This window comes from Passer montanus, unplaced genomic scaffold, assembly GCF_014805655.1.
Source record: "Passer montanus isolate IOZ18808 unplaced genomic scaffold, ASM1480565v1 scaffold29, whole genome shotgun sequence".
Classification (NCBI taxonomy): Eukaryota; Metazoa; Chordata; class Aves; order Passeriformes; family Passeridae; genus Passer; species Passer montanus.
This window is the reverse complement of record NW_024367596.1, coordinates 8808931-8832970: the sequence shown is the minus strand read 5'-3', so window position 1 is coordinate 8832970 and position 24040 is coordinate 8808931. Positions and strand designations below refer to the sequence as shown.

General features: G+C 47.7%; 1 protein-coding gene across 2 annotated transcripts in view; it reads left to right on the top strand.

Moving 5' to 3' along the window:
* Nucleotides 1–24040, top strand: part of DIS3L2 (DIS3 like 3'-5' exoribonuclease 2) — a 181269-nt gene that overhangs the window by 140832 nt on the left and 16397 nt on the right. For both annotated transcript variants that reach the window (XM_039713783.1, XM_039713782.1), the window contains one exon: nt 2924–3003. In XM_039713783.1, the coding sequence (XP_039569717.1) occupies nt 2924–3003 (80 nt within the window). The remainder of the gene's footprint in view (nt 1–2923; nt 3004–24040) is intronic.

Genomic DNA, 24040 nt, shown 5'->3' with positions numbered 1-24040 from the left:
AGGCAGCCAGACCATTGCTGATGGCTGCACAGTCAGAGCTTGACTGTTCCTTTGGGGTCTGTAAGGACTCCTGGTGACAAGCACAGGTCCCCTCTTCCCCCTCCTGGCTGACCATGACAGTGCATGAGCAGGGCAGATCTGCAGAAGAGCATGGGTTGTGAATCAGTGACAGCACAGCTGCCTTGAGCTTTGGTTGCTGGGACAGACTCTTAGTCACACACCTCTCTGTGTGACACCCTGACCCTGACCTTTCTCTTGAGTGTGGTCCTCTTGTCACTGTGGGTGATGGAAACATCCTCTTGCCTGACAGCATTGACCCAGATGGTCAAGCCATGTACAGTCCTCACTATCCAGGCCTTGCTGGCACTGGTAGATGATGCAGAGATGGCTGAGCGTGCCAAGCAGGGTGTGTTTTGTTTGTCTGGAATACCATGAGCAGACAACGCAGGATTAAAATAACAGAAAGTTGAAAACTCATTATCTTTGGGAACTGTGATCTTCCCTTTGGGGTAGGCAGGTTCCATGGGACTTCATCCCCCCCGACAGTGGAAAGGTCACCTTCCCATTCCTGACTGCCCCAAGGCTTTCCCTGGCAGCCTGTCAAAACAAGGCTGTTTTCCTTCCCAGCCTTTTTCCTTCCTTTCTTCCTTCCTTTCTTCCCTCCCCCTGGACTTGTATCCTTGCACAGAGCTGGTTCCACCCTTGAGCTGTGCTGGGCACCCAGAGCCCAGGTGAGCTATAACCAGAGATGCTCAGTTAATGCAATCCCAGAGTCCACTTAGCTGAGACCTGCAAGCAAGAGGTTCAGACACTCCTGCATTTGTCCTGATCAAAATTATTGTTGAAAGTTACTAAAGCCACAATTGTGCCCAAATTCTGCACTTTCTTTTTTGCTTCATCTCCACTGATTCTGTGGTGCAGTACCTTTTCCACAAAGAAAAGGATCTGGTGGATCTGTGTCTGCAATAATTGCTGTCCCTTTGGCCTCAGAGGTGCTTCTGGATATCCTAGCAGGAAGGCTTTAGAAAAACTGGCCCAGAAAAAATGGCTTTAAGCAGTTCCTAGTTCCTCCTTCAGTTCCCCAAACCAGGGACTCTGCTTAGAGCACATATGGCCAGCAAGGTGATTGCTTGTTTCCCCTGGGGAGGTTCCTTTGTTGCTTGCTGACCTCCTGCTCCCATGTGGTAGCTGCCATGTGCCATCATAGCATCTGGAGAGGCTGGATCCACAGCCAGGCTTCAGGGATCTTGGCCAGAAGAAGCGTCCCCAGCCAGCCCTGCTGGTCCTGCCATGGACACTGCTCCCCAAAGTGGCTCTGAGTGATCTTGCTTGGTGCAAGGTCAGGGCTTGCAAGAAGGGGAGCTGTGGAGAGTGCTAAGAAATCATATCTAGACAGTGCTATGTACCATGGGCACTCATGTTACGTGGTGTTGCACAAGCTTGTGTTTCAGAGTGCCTTACTCGGGTAGGGCTGTAGAAGTCAAGGCAGCTCAGCTAAATTTGGCCTCAGCCTAGTACTTGGTTCTTAACTCAGTATTCAAGGTGGTGAATTTTTCAATGATTTCTTGGCATGCACTTTTATTTGGGTCAGTGAGAGCACAGTGTGTGACTTTGCTACTCTTTAGGGAAGGGAAAATCAGTGCATCATCTAGTGATTCAGCACACAGGGTTTCTTTACAGCCTACAGGAGAAAGATGTTTTAATTCTGTGTTCATTCCTGAATAAGCCATTAATTTGAGTTAGCAATTTTCTTGGAGCCCAGAGGAGAGGAGTCTGTGATCAAATGCAGTGGCTCAACACTGCTCTCCTCCTTTCTTTGCTTACAAAGGTCAGGCTCATCATAACAAACCTCCTTTGACTTTTAGCCCTTGTGGTGGTGATCTTCCCAGACCATTTCAGGAGTCCTGCACAATCCAGTGCCGGCAACAGCTGATAGTAATCTCTGTGACACCAAAAACAAACGTGAAGACTGGCAGCTACCTCCTCTAAAGGATGGTGCCCCTCTTACCCTCCCTGCTGGCTCCTGGTCAAGGTCTGCAGTTCTTTAGCCGAGCCCAGGAGCTGTACTTCATGGCTGTGAGAGTGGTGGGACATTGACCTGGGGGCCAGCAGCCTTCCCCAGCGTAATGAGGAGCTGCTTGGATGTGCAGGGCTGTTGCAGAACTCAGTTCCATGCTGTTTTCTAGGCAGTTTAGTGTATAAAATCACTGAAGACATTTTCAGCAAAAAAAGTCTCCCCACAGAACCATTCTGTTGCTTGTTGAAAGAGGATTAATTTTTCCCCCTTAATAAAACAAGCTGTGTTTGAAATCCAAAAACCCTTGCTGAATGCCTTCTTGGAGCTGCAACCAAAGCAGCTTCCAGGTCCCATTATAGCCTGCTGCCGGAGGCGGATCCAAACTGCAAACCCTTCTAACAGCTCTTTAATAACTCTGCACAGAAGGAAAAATCTGTCACCTTTCCCTCTGTGGTTTCTCCTCTGTTCTAATGCACTGGAGGAACGAGATGGAGCCGGGAAAGTTTTCAGAGAAAGACTCGTGGGAACTACAGCTGCCGATGGAGAAGCTCATTTCTGCAGTGTCTGAGGGGAACCGCGGCGGCCGTGCTGAGGGCTGGTGTGTGTGGGTGGGTTTGGAGGGCTGAGCTGTTACAACCCGTGCATTTCAGAGGAACCACGAACACTTTATAGTAACAAAGGGTGGAAAAAGCAAGAGGTTTCTGCAATGCATGTGACTTTTCCCTGAGGTTTGGAACCCCACAGTATGTTCCAGGCCACGGTGTTTGCGTGTCAGCCTTGGTGAGTTAAGCTTTCTCCCACAAGCCTTGCTTGAAGTTGTTGTAATGACCGACAGCCTAAAATCTTGCCTTTTTTTTTTTTCCCCTCTGTCTTTTCATTGTCCCACACCCCTTCTCCTCTGTGCAGATGAAGCTCTCGTTTACCTTGGACCAGGAGAGTGGGATGCCTCAGGGCTGTTATATCTATCAGTACCGGGACAGCAACAGGTGAGTCCTGTGGAAGGTTACACACAGCACACACGGGAAGGTGCCATGACAGGAGACTGCCCTGCCTTCTGGCAAAGGGATCACAACTGCTTGTACCACTTAAAAGTAGATTAAAGAAGGCCTCAGGCTTGACCCGAAACTGGGAACAGCTCCTGTCAAGGCCAGATTCTTTAAAAGGCACGAGACCCTGCAGCCCCTTTTTTTTCTCTAACTTTTAAAAACTGCTTTTATTTGTCTAAAAGGCCTGCTCTTGAGTACCACAGGCTCTGACAGAGTTCACCTAGGCCTTGCCCAGGGCTGTTTGCAATTCACACTCTACACTGTTGGGGTGACTCTGGGAGCATGGCCTCGGGGAAAGCACCCAAAGGCTGCAGAGCACTTGAAAGCAGAGCCCTCACCTGTGCTTAGCTGGACCCACAGAGCACCCTGTTCTCTCTGCTGAAGCTCATGCAGGGGTTCACTGAGTGGCCTGTGTGGTACCATAGCCCCAGTGCAGCCACGTGCTCTGTTTTTGTGAGATACTATATGATATTCAAGCTTTGGATGTGTTTGGAGCACAGAGTCCTCTATTTCTAGGTATTCTGCCTATTTTTACTAGCTGCTGTAGTGAATTGGCACCCAAGATGTTTTTATTTCAAATCACATTCTCATTATCAAATTGACAGCAGCAGCAGAGTTCAGGATATTTCTGTGTTCGCCCTGAATACCAGCATGTCATAAATCCATGGCCTGTTACTCCACCCATGTAGTTCTGCTTCTTGCCAGTTATTCAAGTTAACCTAAAAAATGAGAGTATATGAAATTGTCAATGAACAGAACAGCCTGTAATTAGATCTTCTCAGAAAGGCCAACAAGAGCAGTCCCAGCAAGGAAGAGGGACATCTGCAAATGCACAGAGCAGTGCCTTAGCTGAGAAATCTTAATATTTAAACAAGAAGGAAGGTCACTTGTGGCAGACTCCTTCCTGCCTCTGGGTGGGTGATTAGCACGTGGTCCTATCCCAAGTATCCCAGGCCCAGAGCCTTGTATGAGCAGAGTTGGTGCCTCCAGCACCACCAAGCTCACAGGGCAACGTGCAGTTCAGAGCCAAAGCATAAAATCAGCCAGGGAGGAGTGTCTGTTTTCAAGGGCTTTAAAGGCAGTGGTACACAATGGACAGTGAGGAAAAGAAACCCCCCAGACCTGCTAGGCTTTGTTGAGGATGTTTATAGACCAGTGTTTCTAATTGTGTGGTGTATATCTCAAAAATCAGCAGCTGTGGTTTTTCTGCCACAGACCCTCCTCTCCCCAGGCTCCAGTGGGTGTTTTCTGCCATTGTTTGAGGAAACTCCAGGGCCATGAGTAGAACTGTTTTGTTTAAGTGCTAAGGCCAGTAGCAATTCTTCTTGGAAACCTTGCTGTTAGCTGTGAGAGGCCCAGTGTGTGACAAAGTAGCTGTGTCACGTTAACAGCTGTTGATTGAGAGATGTATTGCTGTGTCCTGCATTTCTGGCAAGCGTGGGAGCTGAGCCACCCTGGGCCATGCCAGCCAGGATCATGGCTTGAAACAATACATTGTGGGCAGGATGAGTGCAGTTGCAAGTAAATCCAGACTTTGTGTGTGCCTGACAGATCCAAACTGCAATTACACCTTCATGCAGAGTCCCATACTTTGTATTTCACAGCTTGCTTGACCAGCCTGGGGGGAGCAGGATCCCATTTCCCAGCGAGAGCCTTGCTAGGTTTGCACACACACTTATCCCCCTAAATCCTGTGTGCAGCCCAGTGCTTCTGACAGTCCTTGGCTGGGGAACTGAAGCATGAAGGTCTGTGCTATGGCTGATGCATTCTTGAAGGTAAAATGCCCTTGAGCTGAACATGTGCTTGGTTCTGGAACCAAGCACAAGAACTTTAAATTTGAATAGTGTGGGGAAGCACCAGACGTGGCTCCTGCTCAGCCAAGCAGAGACTGTTCTTCTCAAGCACTGGGCCTGTCATAGGGTTAATCTGATGTCCATACAGTAATGTGGCACTTGTCACGATGGTTCTTTTTATAGTAATTTTCCAGGGTAACTTGTAGGGCCTGTGTTCTCCCAAGTGTAGTCAGGCTTTGACAGTACCCATCAGGACTCAGGGGGTAACAGCTCTTCCACCTCCTGAAGATGTAGCCAGAAGCTAAAGCAACATAACCTTGGTGTCTACATTTGGAACCATTTACAGCCCAGAGAAGAAATACTGGTGACACACTGCAAGCTCATGCATAGGAAGGACTGGAAACGTGCCTTAGAGCCCAGTGCCCTCAGCAAAGCATCAGACCTGGGACCTTCTCCAGGGAAAGACTTATGGCAGGCATGCAGTTGTGTGGAGCTCTTGAGCAGCAGCTTTAACAGGAAGAAGCTGAGGTGATTCTGGCTGGCAGAAACCCATTCTGACCTGGGGAGTGCACCCTGTGCCCCAGAGATCTGCACCAGCCAGGCTGTGTGTGTTAAGGCTTGGTGTCACCCTGGTCACTGATGGAATGTCCCTTCCCCTCCAAGTGGCAAATGCTGTTCCAAGCTGCAGCCAGACGGGGCCACCGGAGAACAGCGGATATTGGTCTCCCACTTGGAGAACAAAGGACTGCAGCTGGAGGTGTAATTACCAGAGCAATTAAAATTTCTATTGATTAGGCTGGAAGTGCAAGTACCATGCAGGCTCTTACAAGGGCAATCAATTGGAATTTGTTCCCTTTAAAATGATAAAACCCTTCCAAGGGAATGTTCCTCCTTCAGTGAGCTGTCTGTTGCCTGTCTGCAGGAGCATTCATGGGCACAGCACTCACCCACTCCACCCTGGCTGCCAAGCACTTTGGGTGGACTGGACTCAGCAGAACCTTGGAAGTCTTGGAAGCCTTGGATTGAGAACAAAAGAGGTGCTTGCCCTGCCCTTCTAACCCCTGCTATAATAGATAGGTATCCAGTGGCACTTGATAGTCCCAGTGGCAGCTTGGAGCTGTATGCAGGAGCAGGGCTGTTACTGCCGCTGCAGCCACAGGGGTGAGACCAGGGGACATCACTGCTCCTCTTCCTCCTGCTCAGACCTAGGCATTTTCATCCCTGGGGCATCCAGTCCTTCCCATCCTGTCAGTCCTTCCTGGCCCCAGAGGAAGTGCCTTGACCTGACAGAAGCAAGCAGTGTGCTTTCTCATTTTTAAGCTATGTTGTTTAAATTCTGCCTAATGGAGTTCAGTCAGTGTAGTGGCCAGAGCCCCAGGCTGGTGCTGGCCTGTGAGGGGAGCACTGTGCTGTGACACAGAGACAGACAATGACAGGTGCTGGGTGACACTTGGAACAGGAGCATACTGTCAACCCTCAGGTGGCCCTAGAGCAGTGACATCAAGGAGGGAATTGCCCTGCCAGATGTCCTGTCCGGTGTTGACAGGGCGCATGTCAGGTGTTGACAGTGGGACTGGCTTTCTTTCACTGCAGCTTGACACGGGCTGGGTTTCTCTGATCCTGCACAGGATCCAACTGCAAAACCCAGCCAGGCAGTAAAAGACCATCAGGTTCATTCACATCCACGCTGGCTCATGAATCCTGTCTTACAGCATGCACTCACCAAATCCCTGCTCCAGGAATGTTATGGGCTGTGCTGAGGAAGTGCCAGCTGCCCACTCTGCAGCCAGCGTGCCCGGCGTGCCTGGTCCTGCTCCTGTGGGCTGCCTGGCAGCAGAAAGGATGAAGTCCTAAAGGTTAAGGCTCAGCATGAAAGACTTCTTCCAGCCTGTGTGCAGGAAGAGCCAAAGCCAATTCAAGATCCCCCTGGAAGACACTAATTGCGAGAATTCCAGTGTCTTTTGGCTGTATCCAAGAAATAGAAAATGCAATCTGTTCTCTGCACTCACCATCACCATCCAGATGCTTCTCTGGAGACCTTCTAGGCTCTGTCCAGCTACCCACAGCAAGTGTGATCCTTCAAATGCCTTTGTCTTCCCTCCCAAGACTCTCTGATTACTGCCACCTTTCTCAGATGATGCAGTGCTCAGGGTCTCTGCCATCCCACACCCACCAGGGAGGTGGAATTCCCTGTCAAGTATGACACTTTCTTGTCCCCAGCTGGTACTTCTCCAATACCATTTTCCTGCTCCCTCAGTGTCCAGGTTTTGGTGTGTTTTAGAGGTCCCTTCCCCAGATCCCAGATTCCACCTTTGCCAATAGACCAGCTTGCTGTTCACCAATGAATTTCATTTTCATTCTGTGCTGCAGCTGCAGTTTGTGTCAGGATTATGAATTTGCAGTGGGGGCTTTCATGTTGTCTTCAGAGTAATTTCAAAACCCAGAGGAGCAGCATTTTGCATGGAAGCACTTAGAGACCTCTTACAAAAGCAGCATTGGAGTATTGATCACTTTTTCCCTCTGGGGACCCAGAGTGCTGCAGATTGAGCTGCTGTGCAGTGTAGCCACTTGCGGGCAGCACCACACAACTCTTCAGAATGAGAAGTGAAAAACAGCTCCAGTTGAAAGGAAAAATGGTGCCCCCTTTTATATAGAGATCAGTGATGTCTGGTACATTGGATTATCACTTGAAACACCAGGACTTCAAATGCCAGGGTGCATGCACTCCTGATGCTGACAGACCATGATACATAATGCTGTTTGGGTTACCAAGCGAGCTCCTCTGTGCAATCTTTTCATAAGGTGAATGTAATATGTGCAGTGATGTACCCAGTGCGACATCAAGAGAGCCAACCTATAATTATGCTGGAATCGTTTGAATGGGTTATTTGTCACTAACACTTCAGCTCACTCCATTTATTGCTCCTATTCAGGACTGCAGCAGTTTTGGTGTAAACAGAGTTTGGGTCGAGGTTTGGGAGAGTTTGTTTTTCTGAAAAAGAGCAAAGCAAAATTGTTTGGAGTTTATTCTTTTTTTGCTAGGACAGCTGTTGACTGGCAGTGCTAGGAAGAAAATATGTACAGCAGCTGACACAGCTGCTGATTTGTTTTCAGAGATACTTCCCAGGTGTACAGCTCATGTGTTGGACTTTAGCATGGACCTGGTTGTTCTGCAATCAGCTGGCAGGTTTGCTGTGTTTTGTTCCTTTTGAGAAATTGAGGCTTGCAGAGTGGGTTGTTTGCACAAGGAGCTGCTGCACAGCTCACACAGTCCCTGGGTGCCTGACCTGCCTTATTACATGGTTGTTTCGTGGTACACATCCCAGTGAATCAGCACTGCTTCTGTTGGTGTAAAGGAACTCCCCTGGTGGCATCTGATTTCTCAGTTAGTGGTCATGCTCTGCCCCACTCCAACCTGCAAGGCTAGAGGAGTCTCTGAAAGTGGCATCTTCTCCTGTTGTCTTGTCCCGTCTGTTGTGGACTGGAATTTCATGGGGAAAATCCATGTACATATCCATTGACATCACAGGCTTGGACACATGCTTTCTTGCAGCAGTTATTCACCTGAAATTTGTGAAATGCTTTGTTTAGATTTCAGAACAAAATAAAATCATTGCAATTACCAGGGAAAAAAAAACAGGATAGCACATTGGAATTTTTCTTTTGATACCATGTGTTTTTTGTTTCACTGTTGACGACAGTAAACTTACACAAGTACTCCCTTTACCTGCTGAGTGCACCCTTCACCTGCCAAAGGGTGAGCACTGGAGTTTGCCAGCAAGGCTGGTGAATTATTCTGTCACTGTACATGGAGATAAACCAGTCCTCCTGGTTTTGGCATTGGTTCAGTGACAGGTAAGTTGTCCAGGAGAGTAAGTCTGGAGGTTGACCTTTAAAACTTGGAAAGATGTGTAATCCTTCCTGCCTAAGGCATGAGCTTGGTTTTCTGTCTTGCACCTCCAAAGGCTGTTGGGACATAAGCTGCAAAACAGCCTTTGTCACTTGAGACTTTGAGGAGCAGAGATTTGTTCTTTCCTTCCAGAGGGGCCCCTATGGCCAGCCTAGCTGGGGTAAAAGAACTATTGCAAAAGGCTTTGCCCAGGTACATCATAGCTGCTTTTCTTGACACAGAATTGTCTCCTCCTGCTGCTTAATAATAGTTTTCCAGTCCATCAGAGCTGTAGAAATAGTAACTGCCAAATCCTTGGAGTGTCAGTGCAATGGGAATGCAAATGGGAAAGGTGATCAAGGAAACCTGCTTTCTTCTTGAGCAGGCAGATAGGATTTGAACATAACCCTGTCCCTTACAAACAAATGTTTGAAGCTTTCTTTGGTGACTTACACAGTATCCCACAATGACCAGGAGGCCTCTTTAAATCCTCAGCAGTGTTCCAGAGCAGTCAGTGTGTGCTCCCACCCACAAGAGATAGGAAGGACTGGGCTCTTAAATCCCAGTGAGTGTGGGACCTCTCTTCTCTCCCTAGACTGAATCAAAGGAGTTTGTCATCTTATCTGTTTCAGTATTTGCTTGGGAAGGAGCTGTAAAACCTCCTTGTGTTGGTGTGAGGTGTCTGGATATTTGGTGGCAGTCAGGTAGGTGAGAACATCAGCTGCAGTTGTAATTGAGTCAGAGACGCTGTCTCCATGTGTCATCGCAGACATCTGTTTACATAGCCATTTGTTTAACAATATGTTTGAAAGCCCTCAGCAGCATTTCAGCACCATTTCCCTGGCCAGTATGTGTCTGACTAATGCTCAAGGCAGTGAGCTATATCTGGACTTGAATTGCTAGCCTGTGCATATGGGTTTCTTAGCAGCCCTGAATTAGATGAGTCTGTGATTAGCCCTTAGGAACATGGGAGAGGACAGATGTGACGTGAGAAAGAATGAATAATCATCCCTCCACAAGAGGCACCTCTCAATTTCATCATGAACCCAAGTTGCAGAATTGATTTTGTGTCAAGGAAGACACTCTCCTGAGCTGGGATCTGGCTAGAAAAATTACCAGACCCCCTAGCTATCCCTTTCCCAGTCAGATTTCTAGGCATATCTTTTCCTTAACAATTAGGGAAACAGAGTCCTTGTTTTGGCAGTCTCTGTGCCATTGAATGCATAGGCACAGAGCAGAGTGACTTCTCTGCCAGTAGCAGGTTTTGCTGGCCACCCTGGGATGTTACAGGCAGGGAATGCTGGGACAGGGGGTAAGAGGATGTGCTGCCTTCTTTTGCTTTGTCAGGAGGTGCTTTGGTACAAAGGATGGGGAGTTGCTTGCAGGGACAGACAGTGGGGTAAGACCGAAGGTGATGAAGTGAATCCTGAGTACTTGGAGCTGGCTGTGATGAGGGATGCTCTGCTTGGGGATAAATCTGCCATTCCTGCTGACATCCTGCTCTTGGACCTGTGCTGTCTGCCCAGAGGGAGCCAGGGTTTTGGTTTGCCACAGGCAGGACCTCTGTGGTCTGTGCAGTACTGAGTACCTCGGTTCCCCAGGGCATGGGCAGTGTGAGCTGGAGTAACCCAGTGGATTGTCAGCCAGCTGGGAATGCTCTCCCATTGAGAGCTGCTGACTGAAAGCTGAGGGGTTCAGATTAGAAATAAAGCATACATTTGAAAGGCAAGAGAGATTAACTGGGAAATTGGGCCAGGAGACGAACAGTGAATTCTCTTTTTAGGACAAATGCACTTCTGGAATGTGTTTTAAACCCTGCAAGTCTTTTTTAATGGAATAGTAGCTACCTGAAGGCCTCCAGGCACACAGCATCAGCTGGTGAAATAATCCTCCCAGTCTTAAATCCCTGACACATTGTTCTGTGTTATTGTAAAAAAAAACATTTTTTCACTGACATCACTCCTCTCTCCATATACTCTGCTGAGTTGGGCATTCCATGGACCTTATTGAAATTATGTCCTCACAAATTAGAGGTTTGAGAGTGGAACTATCTCTTCTTACCCTCTCCTGAGCAGCTAAGGTCCCAGTTCTATTTTTCCAGCTACTGCTGTACGTTGTTCTTGGTCCTGCTGCTTTTTCAATGTTTTTTTTTCCACGGTTCAGAGCAGCTACATCAGTCTGGCAATGGATTCCACTCTCTCCACACCTCCCTACTTCTTCTCCGTCGAAAAAAGGAACTCCAAGTCACATGCATGTTTTGTGTGCTCAGCTCCTCACTCAAGGTCACCCCGAGTGGGGTTCCTCTTACAGCTTAGCACTTTCACCTCTTTCAACTGGCCATGCATTACTCAGTCTGGAGCATAATGGATTTGTAACCTGACTTTGCCTGTCCCAGACATTCCCAGCGATGTAAGAGGATTTGGGCACAACTTCCTTTCAAGTTAATGGAAAGATCTTGCTTGGAAAGAACCTGCTTGAGGATCTGAGTGTACTTTGCATTAATGTTTCCATTAATTTTAATGGAAGCTGGTTTGAAATACCTCAGATCAGCTTTGAACATCTTAAATTTTGTGTCCTTCACCTGTCTCATCTGAAATGCAGCACTCTTAAATGAGCAGCCTCATTACTGGCCAAGATGTTCTGCAAGCTTTTTCTGCCTCCAGGAATGTCCTGTTCTCTGTTGATCCCACTGGACCCTTCACCAGCTCATCACACATGGGGTGGGAGCTCCATGGTCAGCTCCCAACTCAGAGGCTGTTCCTTGCATGGTCTCTGGCAAGTCACGTTGTCTGTTTCTCCTCCACCATGCTCCATAGAGGAAAAAAGAGTAAGAATCCTGCAAGAATCCTCAGGGACTTTTTTATTAGCATTTATAAAGAGCTTTGCCATCATCAAACAGAAGGGAATAGAGAAGAGTGAACTTTTATCACTGCCACTCAACTCTCAGTTTCTGCAAAGCTCTGCTGCTGTGGGCATGATAACCTGCACATGGTGTTTGTCTGTACAGGCAGGTGCAGAGCCCAGCCTGGGTTTTAGCCTGGCTCAGGTCTCACTTGGCTTTCCTGCTTCTGCAGGGCCACTCTACTCTGGGCACTGACCTGGTGAGCTGAGCAATGCAGGATCCCCCACTTCCCCTCCTGCTTTCCTTGCTCTCTGCCCTTCAGCTCCTTCAGTAACTTTGACACTTGGACCCAGCAGTGATGAACTGTTCCTGTACATCTCTCGCTGATCAGATCACTGCTCACTCCTGCCTTGTACAGCAGAGTTCTTGCCTGCCTCTGGGCTGCTTGCAGGTATTTCTTTCTATTTTTTTTCTATTTTCAGATATGTCTCCACTTAGCTGAGCGGAGGCTGACATCTTGACTGGTTATCACACCATCCCTGTGGTGAAAACCAGTCCTGGCAGAGCTCTTGTACATGTTGCAGCTCTGGCATAATCTCATTTTGCTGAGACAGTCCAGGTTAAACAGTTTGATGTAGTAAAGAGTTGATGCAAACCCTGCTCATCTCAACATAATCAATTTAGTGATCAGCTACGTGTGCAGTTGTCCTGACTTTCTAGAAAGACCACACTGGCTTAGCCCCTCTGAAAGTACTCCTGGGAAGGACTTTGTGGTGAAATAGAACCTGAAGTGAGGTGAGGATAAGTCATCATTAAGGAGTGGTCCATGCTTTATTTAAGCTCAGTGCTCATTTGCAGTCTTGCTGACAGACAGGCACCGCCTGGTGACATGTGGCTGGGCACAAGTGTCCAGGTAACAGGAGTAGACAGGGTCCACCGTGCACAAAGAAGTCTGGTGTGACTTGTTTGCAGCATAAATCAGGAGAGGCTGGGAGCAGTGAGACTGTGCTCACACGCTCACTCACAGCCAGGCCAGCCCCAGGTCAGTTCCAGCCTCCAACAATTAGTGAGACAGATTGAATCTAGATTGATCTTTCTACTTTCACAGAGTGAGCCAATTCCAGCAGAAATTCTCCTTTCCCTGTGTTTCCATATTAAAAGGAAGGAGACCTTGTCAGATTTGTGGATAAATGGTAAGAACAGGGCAAGGTAGAAATAAATGTTGTGCTGATGCCTAGGAAGAATCATTAGGACAGAAAGACACCATCGATGTGGCCGGGCTGGGGCTGATCCACATTGCTGTGTTGAAACTCTGCCTCTGGTAGGCTACTGCAAAAGGAAGGATTCAAAAGGACTGTGCTATTTACTGCACATTTGCAGCATTTTGCACAGAGTCAGAATCTGGTTCACAGCAAGAGTTTTTGGCACCAGTAAAAGCCTGGACCAGAGCAGTGATGTTTGCTGCAGAAATTCAGAGGAATTGCCTCTTGGTGCTGTTCTTTGACAGATGTACTCGGGTCACTCAGAGATTTATAGTCACTGAGAGAAAACTGAGGTTGTGGGAAAGCGGGGGAGAAGGAACACGTTGCTTCAGTGGATGTACAGGAGCAGGAATATGGTGCTGAGCTAAACTGGAGTTTATGTGGGTCTCTTTGGGGATGAGTTTTTGTGAGGGCAAATGGGAAGTGCAGACCAGGGAATCAGTCCTGTGGAGGAAGATCAAACATCTATTTAATGCTGGTGTGCCTCACCAGCTATTCAACCAAACTGTGATGACACTAACAGGGACATTTAACTGAGCTGCCTCTGGTCTGCCCTCTCTCTCAGCCACATCCTCTTGCTACACTGTGATCAAAAAGGACAGCAAAGACACTGGAAAATCGGGCAGGGCATTTTCAAGGAGCCTGGTTGACCCTGAAGGGTGCAGTGCTCTGATCACAGCCTGGCTACACAAGCTGTTCTGCCCACGCAGCCAAGGCAGGACCTTTGCCACAAAGGGATCTCTCTGTTGCACACAGTATGCTTAATTTTTAAGGACACCATAGAAAGCAGTCAGAGAAGTATGACAGAGCACACCACAGCCAAACCAGCCTGGCTTTGCATCGGTGCAGAGAGCAGCAGGCAGGCCTGGGGAAAACAGCTTGCAAGCTGACTGACCAGAGAGCTGAGCAAGACAAAGGATGCTTGTCCTGAGATCCATCACGGGTGTAGCCATTTCCAAGCTCCCAAAAGTGCAAAGGGATGCTCTCCTAGCTGGCAGAGCAGTGAGGCTTTGTGTGTGTTTATCCAGGGCTTTTGCCTGCATGGTGCCAGTGCGAGAGCTGAGAGCCGCCGCTTGTCGTTGACAGCTCAGCTATTGTTGCAAAGTATGATTTAATAGCAAGACTTGATTACAACATGCAAATGTAGCTGCTGGGGGACTATCTCTGAGGTTTGTGGAGATTAGCTGTTAAATTGGCCAGTGCAAAAACATTATTAAGCAGAGAACATAATTACTCATCTTGTGCTTCTGTAGTGTACAGAAGAGACAGATTTAGAAAGCCAGCAAGTCCTATATGGAGAAAAAGCTTGTGTAAATGCCACGTCATGTACTGCTGTATGTTGCAGCATATTTTATTAGAGAAGCAACACTTAATAACAGCATTTGGGAACTTGTAGAAGAAATCCATTATTTTATTCTGCATCATGAAAGCAAACCTAATGCCTAGTGTGTGAAGGCTGTGCAGATATTGAAACATCTCCTTTTGGTGGGAGTTGATTGCTTTTATGAAGATTGCATCATATGGATATAAACAAATCCAGCACTTGATATGAAATCTGGGAGCCAGGTTTTAGCCTCATGCATCTGTCTTCTATCTGTGCACGTTCCCTCTGAAATGCATCAAGGTTCCCATTAACACCTTAAACGTAAAAAGTAGAGTCAAAACGAGACTGTCAGCACATACAAAATGAACAACTGGGCGTATGCTTGCTGTAATGTAATTCCCTTTCAGTCCTAGAGCAGTCTGTGAGGTTTCTAGAATAAAAAGCTCACCTGTGTGTGAGGATGCAGGGAGGAGGATTGAAGTGTGGGGAGCTCCTTAGTGCTGCAGACCTGATTTGGGAGCAGGCTGTGGTTTGGGCATTTCCTCGTGCCATGTGGCTCTCAGTAGCCCAGGCTGGGCTTGCAGGGGTTGATGCACTGGCAGCTAGACGGCTGAAGTCAGACCCCAAAGTGCATTTGCTTAGTCAAAGTCCTGCACAGTTTAAGGAAAATCTTTTAACAGAGGAGTCAGGAGGACTGAATTAGGGAACAGCTTGTTCCTAATGGAGTGTAGTTCCTGTAGTCCCAAGTGCTGGCATGGGAACGGGGTGATGTTGTCAGGGCTGTCATTGCTGCTGTGCTGCAGTGGCTGCTGCTCACCCCTGATTCACTTCACTGGGCATTTCCTCTCCAGCATCCCAAATGCTCTGCTGAGGCTTCACTTGTCTTAGCAGAAGGAAGTATCCTCCCAAGCCTAAGTGGGCAAGATAAAGATTTCAAGGGGTTTTGATGAGAAGCTCCTTGCCATTCTTTTGTTGCAGTTCAAGAGCTTTTGTGCACCAGTAATTGCTCCCCAGGCTGGTTCCTGTGTGACTCAGAGCTGAATGTGGAGCTGCTGTGTGAACCTCAGCAGTAGGTCCCAGTCACTCTAAATTTGAATTCATAGTCAGTCCTCCTTCCTCCTTTTGGATGTGCCCATGCAGCCTAGGCTTGCTCCTCACCTGCTCCAGACTGGTAAATTTGCCACAGTTGGAGGCATCAGCTGTTCAGGTGGTGCAGGCAGGGAAACAATGCTTGTGGCTGGGCTCATTTTCCACTTAGAGCCATGAAGCACCAGAATCCCAAGACAACTCACCAGCATCTGCTGGGAGGACTGTGGGGTCCCTGGGAAGCAGGTCTGGCTGCTCCAGCAGCAGTAGCTTCTCCCTGCTTCCATTACTCAGTGCCAAAAACACGAGTGAGTGGTTTGCAAGCCATGAGTGTCAGAGGGGGCAGTTCTGGAAAGGTCTGGTATCAGCTGGGGAAGGGAGAAGGGCACACCTTGTCATCAGTGAGCATGAAGGGATGGTGCCTGCAGCGAGGTGCTGGGAGTGGGCAGAAGCAGGGACTGGGTCTGGGTCTGGGTCTCAGCAGGGGACACCAGCTGAGGGTGGACCAGCCCTGTTGGCAGAGGAGCAGGGAGGGACACGGGGCAGCATGGGCTGAAATGCTGAGCTAGGGCATCTTAGTCCCTGCACAGGCACATCTCAGTTACAGCTGTTTTAAAACAATGTTCATCGATAGTTTGTAATGAAGCCAAAAAGTGGGAGAAACCACGTAGCAATATTTCATACGAGTTTTGCCCCAGTTGCATGAGGGCTGTGAGTTTGAACTGCCTGCATCTCCCTAAACACCACGTGCACACTTTGAGGCTGTGTGATCAGTACTGATAAATGCCATAAACTCACGTGGTGGTAGAGTTACAACAGGAGTGTCTGGTAGCCAGGGAGGAGACAGAAGTAATATACTTCTCTGTTAATCTCCTTTTTTTCTGTGTGTACAGCTTGGGTGTGCAAGAGATCCATCTGTTAAATGGCTGTTAACCTGTTCTCAGAGTCTGGAGTGCAAGAAGTTGTTTGTGTGATCCTCTTCTCTGACAGAACTGGTGCTGCCTACAGGAGATGCCCTTAGCTGCAAACTGAGGTACTCTAGGAAGAGTTGCAGTAGCTCTTGGTTACATTAATTATAGAGTTTTACTGCACTGGATAGTGTAGCACACTTTGAGGCAGGACCTGCTCCTCACAGGTCCCAAGAGTTTGCCACTGCTGCTCTGAAACCCTGGGCTGGAATAAGGCTGTGATAATTAATGGAAGTTAAAGTGCTTCTTCTGCTTGTGAGAGGGTTGGAAATGGAAAAGAAGAACCTGTCACAATTGTGACTGGCTCTAAACTACTGTCAGGCTTTCCTCCTTCCCTTCCCCTGCCCCAAGTGGAAAATTGTATTGGAAAGCAGCAGTTAGAGCACTTAAATCTTTCCACAGTTCATTTCAAGCTCCCTTTCTTCTTCCCAGCCATACCCAGGCCAGTTTGGGGCGCGGATGGGAGTCCCTGGCTGAAACTTGCAGGATGTTAAATAACAATGGGAGAGTTTCAAAGAGGGTATAATGTGCCTGGATTGCACGTACCCTAAGCTGTATTTCCCATGCTTTGACATTCAGCCCATCCATGCTTCACTCCCAGACTGTTTCCTTTCCCTTTGGGATCTGCCTCGGTGTGATATGGAGCAAGCCCAGGCTGAGGTGGGGTTGGTGCCTCTCTTGCTGTGGAGGAACATGCTCCCACAAGCATCCACAGAAGCTGCTGGTGTCTGTCATGTCCAGACAGCAGTAAGTGAGCACATGAAGTGTGGGCAGTAACAGAAGCTGTTGTTGAATCCCCTGTGGTGGGTTACCAGACTCTTGTAATCCATGCGCTTTTCCAGGTATTTGGACTGTCTGTTTTAACTATTGTGTGTCCCCTTTCTTAACACCTCTTGGCATGCCATGTTGCTGCTGCAGCAGTGGTTCTGAGTGGGTTTGTCCCCTGCTGAAACTGGTCAGTGATGGGGTAACTATTGTGTGTCCCCTTTCTTAACACCTCTTGGCATGCCATGTTGCTGCTGCAGGCAGTGGTTCTGAGTGGGTTTGTCACCTGCTGAAACTGGTCAGTGAAGGGTATCTCATGGAGCTTCCCCATCCTCAGCTGTCCAGATTCAACAGGTTGATCAGTTGGAGGAAGCTTCCAGAGCTTTTACTTGGGTGTTACTGAGTAACCCTTGTAGAGAGCCAAAGGCCCAATACATAGATCAGACCCACTCCTTAGGGAAGTCTGCTACCTCCCTGGGGCCAAGTTATAAAAGTGAAAACTTCCCACCCTGGTATGGCCCTCAGATATGATCCATTATTGATTTTTCACATAGGCAGCAAAGATGTTGCAGCAAGGAGTCCAAGGGCATTCAAGAGATACTTCAGTGGTTTGGGATGGCTAAGGGATCAGGAGAACAGGCAATATCATCCCTATTCTTCCACTTACAGGAAATGATAAGGGAAGAAACAGTAAGAACCAGCAGGTCAATCCTTGGCTCCAGGCCTGGGGTCACTGAAGAATTTGGGGTTTTTCTGCTCATAAGTTACTTTGCTCAACACCAGGCCTGCTGGCGACAGACAGGGTACACGTCTCAAAGGGGTAAAAGGATTTTTCCCCAAGAGTTAATAGGGCTCATTGGAAGAGAAAGGGATAAACCCGGGCTCCTTCTAAATGTACATTTCCCCTGTTTATTCAAGGGTTAAGCAGTCTGAGAGACACGGCACTCATAGCCAGGTATCTGTCAGGCTTGGATTGGAGGCTCACCAAAGCATGAGGATATATGATTTTATTTCTGTTTTGTCATTTAGAGATTGCTGCTCAATGTCTGTAGGACAAGAAAGCTCCAGGGCATCTTAGGATATGGCCTGTGCTCCAAGAGACGTTTTTGTTTTGGCTTTGCAACATTCAAATGTAAAGTCAAGAACTGATGTCTGAAGTGCTCCTTTTCCAAGGATTAAAAGGCACTGCCAAGGCTTTGCAAGATGACAGTGTTGCAAATCTTACCATGATCCAGTGCTGAGATCCGTCAGTTTCAGCAGCACAAATGTACTGACAGATCTGTGTGTCTGCTTTTTTGTGATGTTAGGTTTTTTCAGGAGCTTTATCTGTGCTGCTGAACTCTGGAAGAGTTGGAAGGCAACATTGCAAGAGTTCTTCATTGCACCTGGGTCTTAATTTTAACCAAGCTTCCTTTCATCTAGTAAAACCCTGGCCCCATGGAGCAGTTGCAGGATATCATCATGGATCTAGCTTTGGTTTCTCTGTTTTTAGATAGAGCTGAGAGATCCATAAAAGTCAATAGAGGAACTAGCTGGAGTGACCAGGTTATGACTGTGACCATCAGGGATGGAGGTATTTGCTAAATTCACCAAGCAGCTTGTGAGGCTTTGCAGGCCTTGGCATCAAGAGAGCTTGTTCTCACTTGTGTACAATCTCAGTAGAGGGACTGGGACATATTATAAAGTCCTTTCTTACAATGCAGCTCTGGAGAGTCATCGTATCAATCTCTGGACTTGAAGGATACAATTCTCCCTTGCTTATAGTGATAGGTCCCATGCCACTCATCCTCACCTGTTATGGTCTCATTGAAACTGCCTCATCTATCCTCATCTGCCATCTGGCTGGCAGTGGCTCCATCTGGAGACAAAGAGCTCTCTGTCACCCACAGCCACATGCCTTCCAAGGTGCCGTTCAGGACCCCTCCCATGGCTTTCTTCATGGGGTGTCCAGCTCCAGTGGGATGTTTATCCATTTTTACTCAGCCCTGTTGTGTAAATGAGGCCAATTTCAGCCTGCCTTGTTGTGTGGGCTCACTGGAACATGAGTGTAAATCCAGATCTGAACATTTTCTTGTAATGGACAGGGTGGTGAAATTGCACTGCTGCCTTTAACCTCAGGCTGTCCTTAGACCAAACTAGACTCTTCACAGCCCCTGCATCAGTAAATCAAACAGCTTTTGAATCGATGCACATAAAAGTCAAGGGAGAGAAGTTACAGATGGAAAAGACCCATTGTGCCTTGAGCCTGTCCTGCTGCAGAGCGGGTAAAGCTCTCTTAGGAATTCAAGGCAAAGCTTCAAGCCTGCTGGCTGAGGCCAGGCAGGGTGAGAGTCCTGCCTGGGGAAATATGTGGGGTGGGGGGAGACTGCCTAAATTTCCTGCAGCTTTTCCATTCTGCTCATCTCTGCATTTTATTCCCTTGGCTTTATTTTTTGGGCAAGAAAACGGATGTTGGTTGTATATTCAAAAAACCCAATATGTTCGTTCTCCTGATCATTGTTTTTCACTCAGGGCTATGTTTGACTTTTCCTTAGAAGCATGTTTTTCTCACCTAATATTTAGTTTAAGATTGCAAGAGCTGGATATAAAACCTTCTGGGACATTTTAATCTGCCAAGAGGCTGCTTGAAAGCAGAAGTTATCCAGGGTATTTCAGTAGCATATTTAGAAAACATCACCCCCAAATTCTGTGTTGCCCATTTCCCTGCCAACTTTTATTGGTTGTTTTAACCCCAATCTGCTGTCGGTGTCCCCCACACCTTGCTTCCCTCCCCCTCAGATTTCCATGTCTTTGAAAGTCCTGGTAACCAGAAGGTTCATGATTGCTTTGCAATCATTTCAGACCAAGAATAATACAGCCAGAGCCAGCTGGATCCCTTGCTCTGTATTGATACAACTGTTCCCTTTAACCTGCCCACACTCAGTGCTACAACTGCAAATCTGAGGCTGAACCAGAGCAATGGTAGGCAGTGCTGTGAGCCCTGACCCATGGCCCTGCCTGGAAAGAGCACCCCCAGCAGAGCATCCCATGGCCAGGGAGCAGCTGCCTTTGGGTGTTGTCTGCTGGGGACCTTGGGAACTTGCTAAGTTACACATATTTTTCTGGCACAGATCTTCTCAGAACCAGTGGTCCCAGAGGTCATTCTGATTCCCTTCATCTGCAGCCAGGTTCTCTTGAGCAGCCCTTCTCTGGCAAGGCCTTTGCTGAAGGCTGGCTAGTCTGGGTGATTGCTTCTCCTGGAGGTCTCTTCCCATGAGCCCAAACAATACTTGTGAGCATGGTTAAGAACTGGAACAAGCACCCAGAGGGGCTGTGAGAAAGTTGCAGGTGGGGATTGCTAGAACTCAACTGGAAAAGGCCAGCCTAATCCAGAGACTTGCACCAGAAGAGGGCATTACTTAGCAAGTCACTGCCTGACTTCCACTTCATGAACATCAGGGGTGTATGCTGAGCTGTTGTGCCACTGCTGCCTTTGGCTGACGGATTAGGTTGCTTTCTGTGGTTTAGGTATTTTAAACTCTTTTTTTGTTATCTTTTGTTGTGCATATCTTCATGAGTTTCTGCAATCTCCTTCTTGTTTGTCCCTGGGTCACATTCTGGCTGGTAGATGTATGCTCTTCCAGTCACTGACCATCTCAGAGTATGCTTCTAGTCTGGAATGTTCATCCCGTAGCCTTTATTTCCCCCTTGACCATCAGATTATCTCCTGCTTTGGATGTAATCAACTCTTTAATGCCAGATAAACTAGGAAAAAGCAAGTCCAAAGGCTGAAGGGTGTAACACACACAGGGTGTGAATATCTCCTCAGCAGAATATCTGGGAGAACAGTAGCTGATGGGGAATGTGAAACAGGAAGGCTGGTTCTAGCAGTCTGTGACTCCCTGCGGCACTATCAGTTCTCCGGGTGATTAACTGTTTGTTCCTCCCTTAATGAAAACTTGTCTCAGATGAAACCACCATAATAGAAAGCTGATGTTCTGGAGCATTCCCAAGTGTAGGTTAATATTTACAAGCTATCAGGTTCAGGTTTTATCTCCATCCCTTGCTGGCACAGAGATAAAATCCTTTTAAAAATCCCTTCTGATCTTTCTGGTTCATGACATGGCTTTAGTAAGACACTTTCCATATGGAACGGGTAAATATCTTAATGGAAATGTAAGTTTTTCTTATAATTTCAGGGACTAGTAACAGATGAAGAGCCCCCCCATGTACCAGGGGCCATGGCTTATAAGGGAGCATAAGTGATGGACATTGTCTCTGCAGGATACATGTGCTAGGAAATGTCAGAATATTATTTCTGCCTCAATGGCTTAAGATCATGTTTACCTAATGGACTTACACTTGCATTTTTCAGGTGTTGTGTTAATATTAATGTGTTGTCTGAATTGTTAATATTTCTTCACTACAACATTACATTAATGAAGGCTGCAGGGGATGGAGAAAGACCTGGCTAATTAATTAAATCGGCAAAAAGCATCTTTAACTTTCCATCATGTTGCCCTTTGCTTCTACCTAATGGGTCTTGGCATTTCTGGTCAGCAGCCCCGTAACACATGCTGCTGCATGGAGCACTCAGCAACGCACTTGCTAATTTTTCTGACCCATAAATCACTTGCATAAACTTTTAATGGTGAGGAAAAGTGCCTTTCATTCCTGTTTCCTCCTTCCAGTGGGAAAGGCAGTCTGATAACAGGCAGTGCTGGCCTGACGTGTGGGGCTGGAGACTTTCCCGTCAGCAGAGGGGCTGTCTGCATTCATTCTGGAATTCTTTCCATTCTCCTCCTAGCCAGACTCTGGATGACATTAATATTATGTGCCTTGTCATAAGCTGTGCTTTTGGAGCCAGTGGCATATCAGACTGCACGTCTCAGGAATGTGGACTGCCCAGCTTGGACACTGGCTGTGAAGTATCTCCCCTCTCCTCTGCCTTATCCCAGCCCTGCCTGGCTCTGGGCTCATTCATCCACCAAAAATTACCATGGGCTGGAGAAAACTCAGGTCTCAGGTGCCTGCTCTGGCCCCAGGTGGCTGGGCAGCTCCCTTGCTTGGGAGCATCCTAATGCATTCCCAGATGTAAGATTTGCTAGCCCAGGTGGTCATAGCTCTCGTGAGACCTGGTAGTTGAGCACAGCATTGTGCATTAGTGATCCATCCTTATCCCTTCCCTGTGGCTCTGCAGAGTGAGAGCCCTTGCCATCATAGCTGCCTCTGAGAGCTGAGATCTTGGTGAGCTGGTGTCTCCTTGGAAAGACAAACTGGATCTGACACAGATCTATGGAAAGCAGGACTGGGATTCCCAACTGCACAGCTTCTGGAGATGCAAGGATTGCAAACTCTTTCCCATTGTCTTCCCACAAAGATGAAGAAGTTGTGTATTCGGGAGGGTTTTTAACACTGCTGTCAGTTTAATGCTGACACCCAGCACGAGTGGGAGGTCAGTGTGGCAGTGCCAGGCAGCCCTCAGGACTGGAGACATTCCTAGAAGGGGATGTATATGAGGCTGTGCCCACTCTGAGTGAGCAGCACTCCAGGGGCTTCTTTGTGACCCATGACAAAAGGGATGTCTTGATCTAGGAAGGCCATTCCTGGATGGAGATCTTCCTCTGTGTGTGATGCTGTGAGTAAAGTCCTCTGCCCTGAGCTCAAAAGTGTGAACAGTGGAGCTGAGACTGAGGGAGCCTGCTGAAGTTGTGCCTCCACATCCTGTGTGGCCCAGCACGTGCGTGCAGGTCTAAGCTTTCATCCCTGGCCCACAGCAGCTGAAGACTGTTTTGGCACAGAGGGGCACTTGAGCACCACGCCAGGAGTCTGAAGGTTGTCACCAATTAGCATGAAAAGGAGCAGACTGCAGTCATATTAACCTTTAATGAAGAGGCGCAGCCCGCAGTGACTGTGTCCTCTGCAGCACCAACACTTCAGTCCGAGGATGCCTCCTTTCCCATTTGAGTCAAGACAGGAGGGAGGATGGTAGGACAGGCCAGTGTTGACTTTATCCCTTCCAGATGAACCACAGATGAGGGTCAGAAGATCCAGGCTGAGCAAGGGGCATTTTCCACCCACACAGCTGAGAGCCAAGAGGTCCCAAAGGCTCTGTGGCCGTTTGTGCCATCCAGCACTGCGACGTCTGGCCTGACGCTGTGCTGCCAGATGTAGTCAGCAATTTCATTTAACAGGGCTGCAAAGTGGTGTTGATAATTTCAAAGAAACTCAGGCAAATGGCTGAGGTTTTTCTAGCAGTCTTAATCCCTGTGTGCAAACCAGTACATCAGGCTTTAAGCAATTAATTCTCAATCATGCCAAATGCCTTCAGGAGTCCAGCGTCAGCATTGAGAACTTAAAACAGTTTTCCACTGTACCACAGATAATTTGGATAAAGCAAAGAGAGCAGTCTTGTGGCATTTCCAGCCTCAAGGTGTGAGAGTGGTCCATAAGTGACATTTGTATTCAGAGAGCCCTCCCATGCATTTGTGTTGTAGGCATCTATTACTGAGAAAGCACCATAGCTAATATAAAGGGCATTCTTTATACCCCGGAAAGGGTGTTCATTATAGGGAAAAGCTATTCTAGCTTAGTAAGAAATGAATCTAAAACTGCCTCAGAGCTGCTATTCTCATCAAGTTTCAATGGTAGCAGTTTTAACCAAGAGTTAATTGAGCAATCTCAGAAAGTGGAGTAATTCTATTATTCAGCTATGCTTTGTACAAGGCTACTGCTAGCTGTGAGAGGAGCACAAATGACTTTCATCAAGCCAGGAACCGCCAGTGTTCTTGCCTTTTACTACTTTTTCTTTCAAAAAAAAAGTAGGTCTTTTGGTCTTTTGGCAACTGTCATTGGCAACAGGAGCTCCACACCAACATTGCAAGGCTCATATGTAACACTGTAATCCTTTTTTTTTGGATAATAGGGGATTTGATTTTCATGGCTCTTAGGCAGCAGTGCTGTTCCAGAGTGGATGGCTGAAGATGCTCCTGTTTGTTGGATAGGCAGAGTGTCACCAAGAAAACAGCACTCTGTTCTTGCATAATTTTGCATGGAAAAGAGCCCTTGC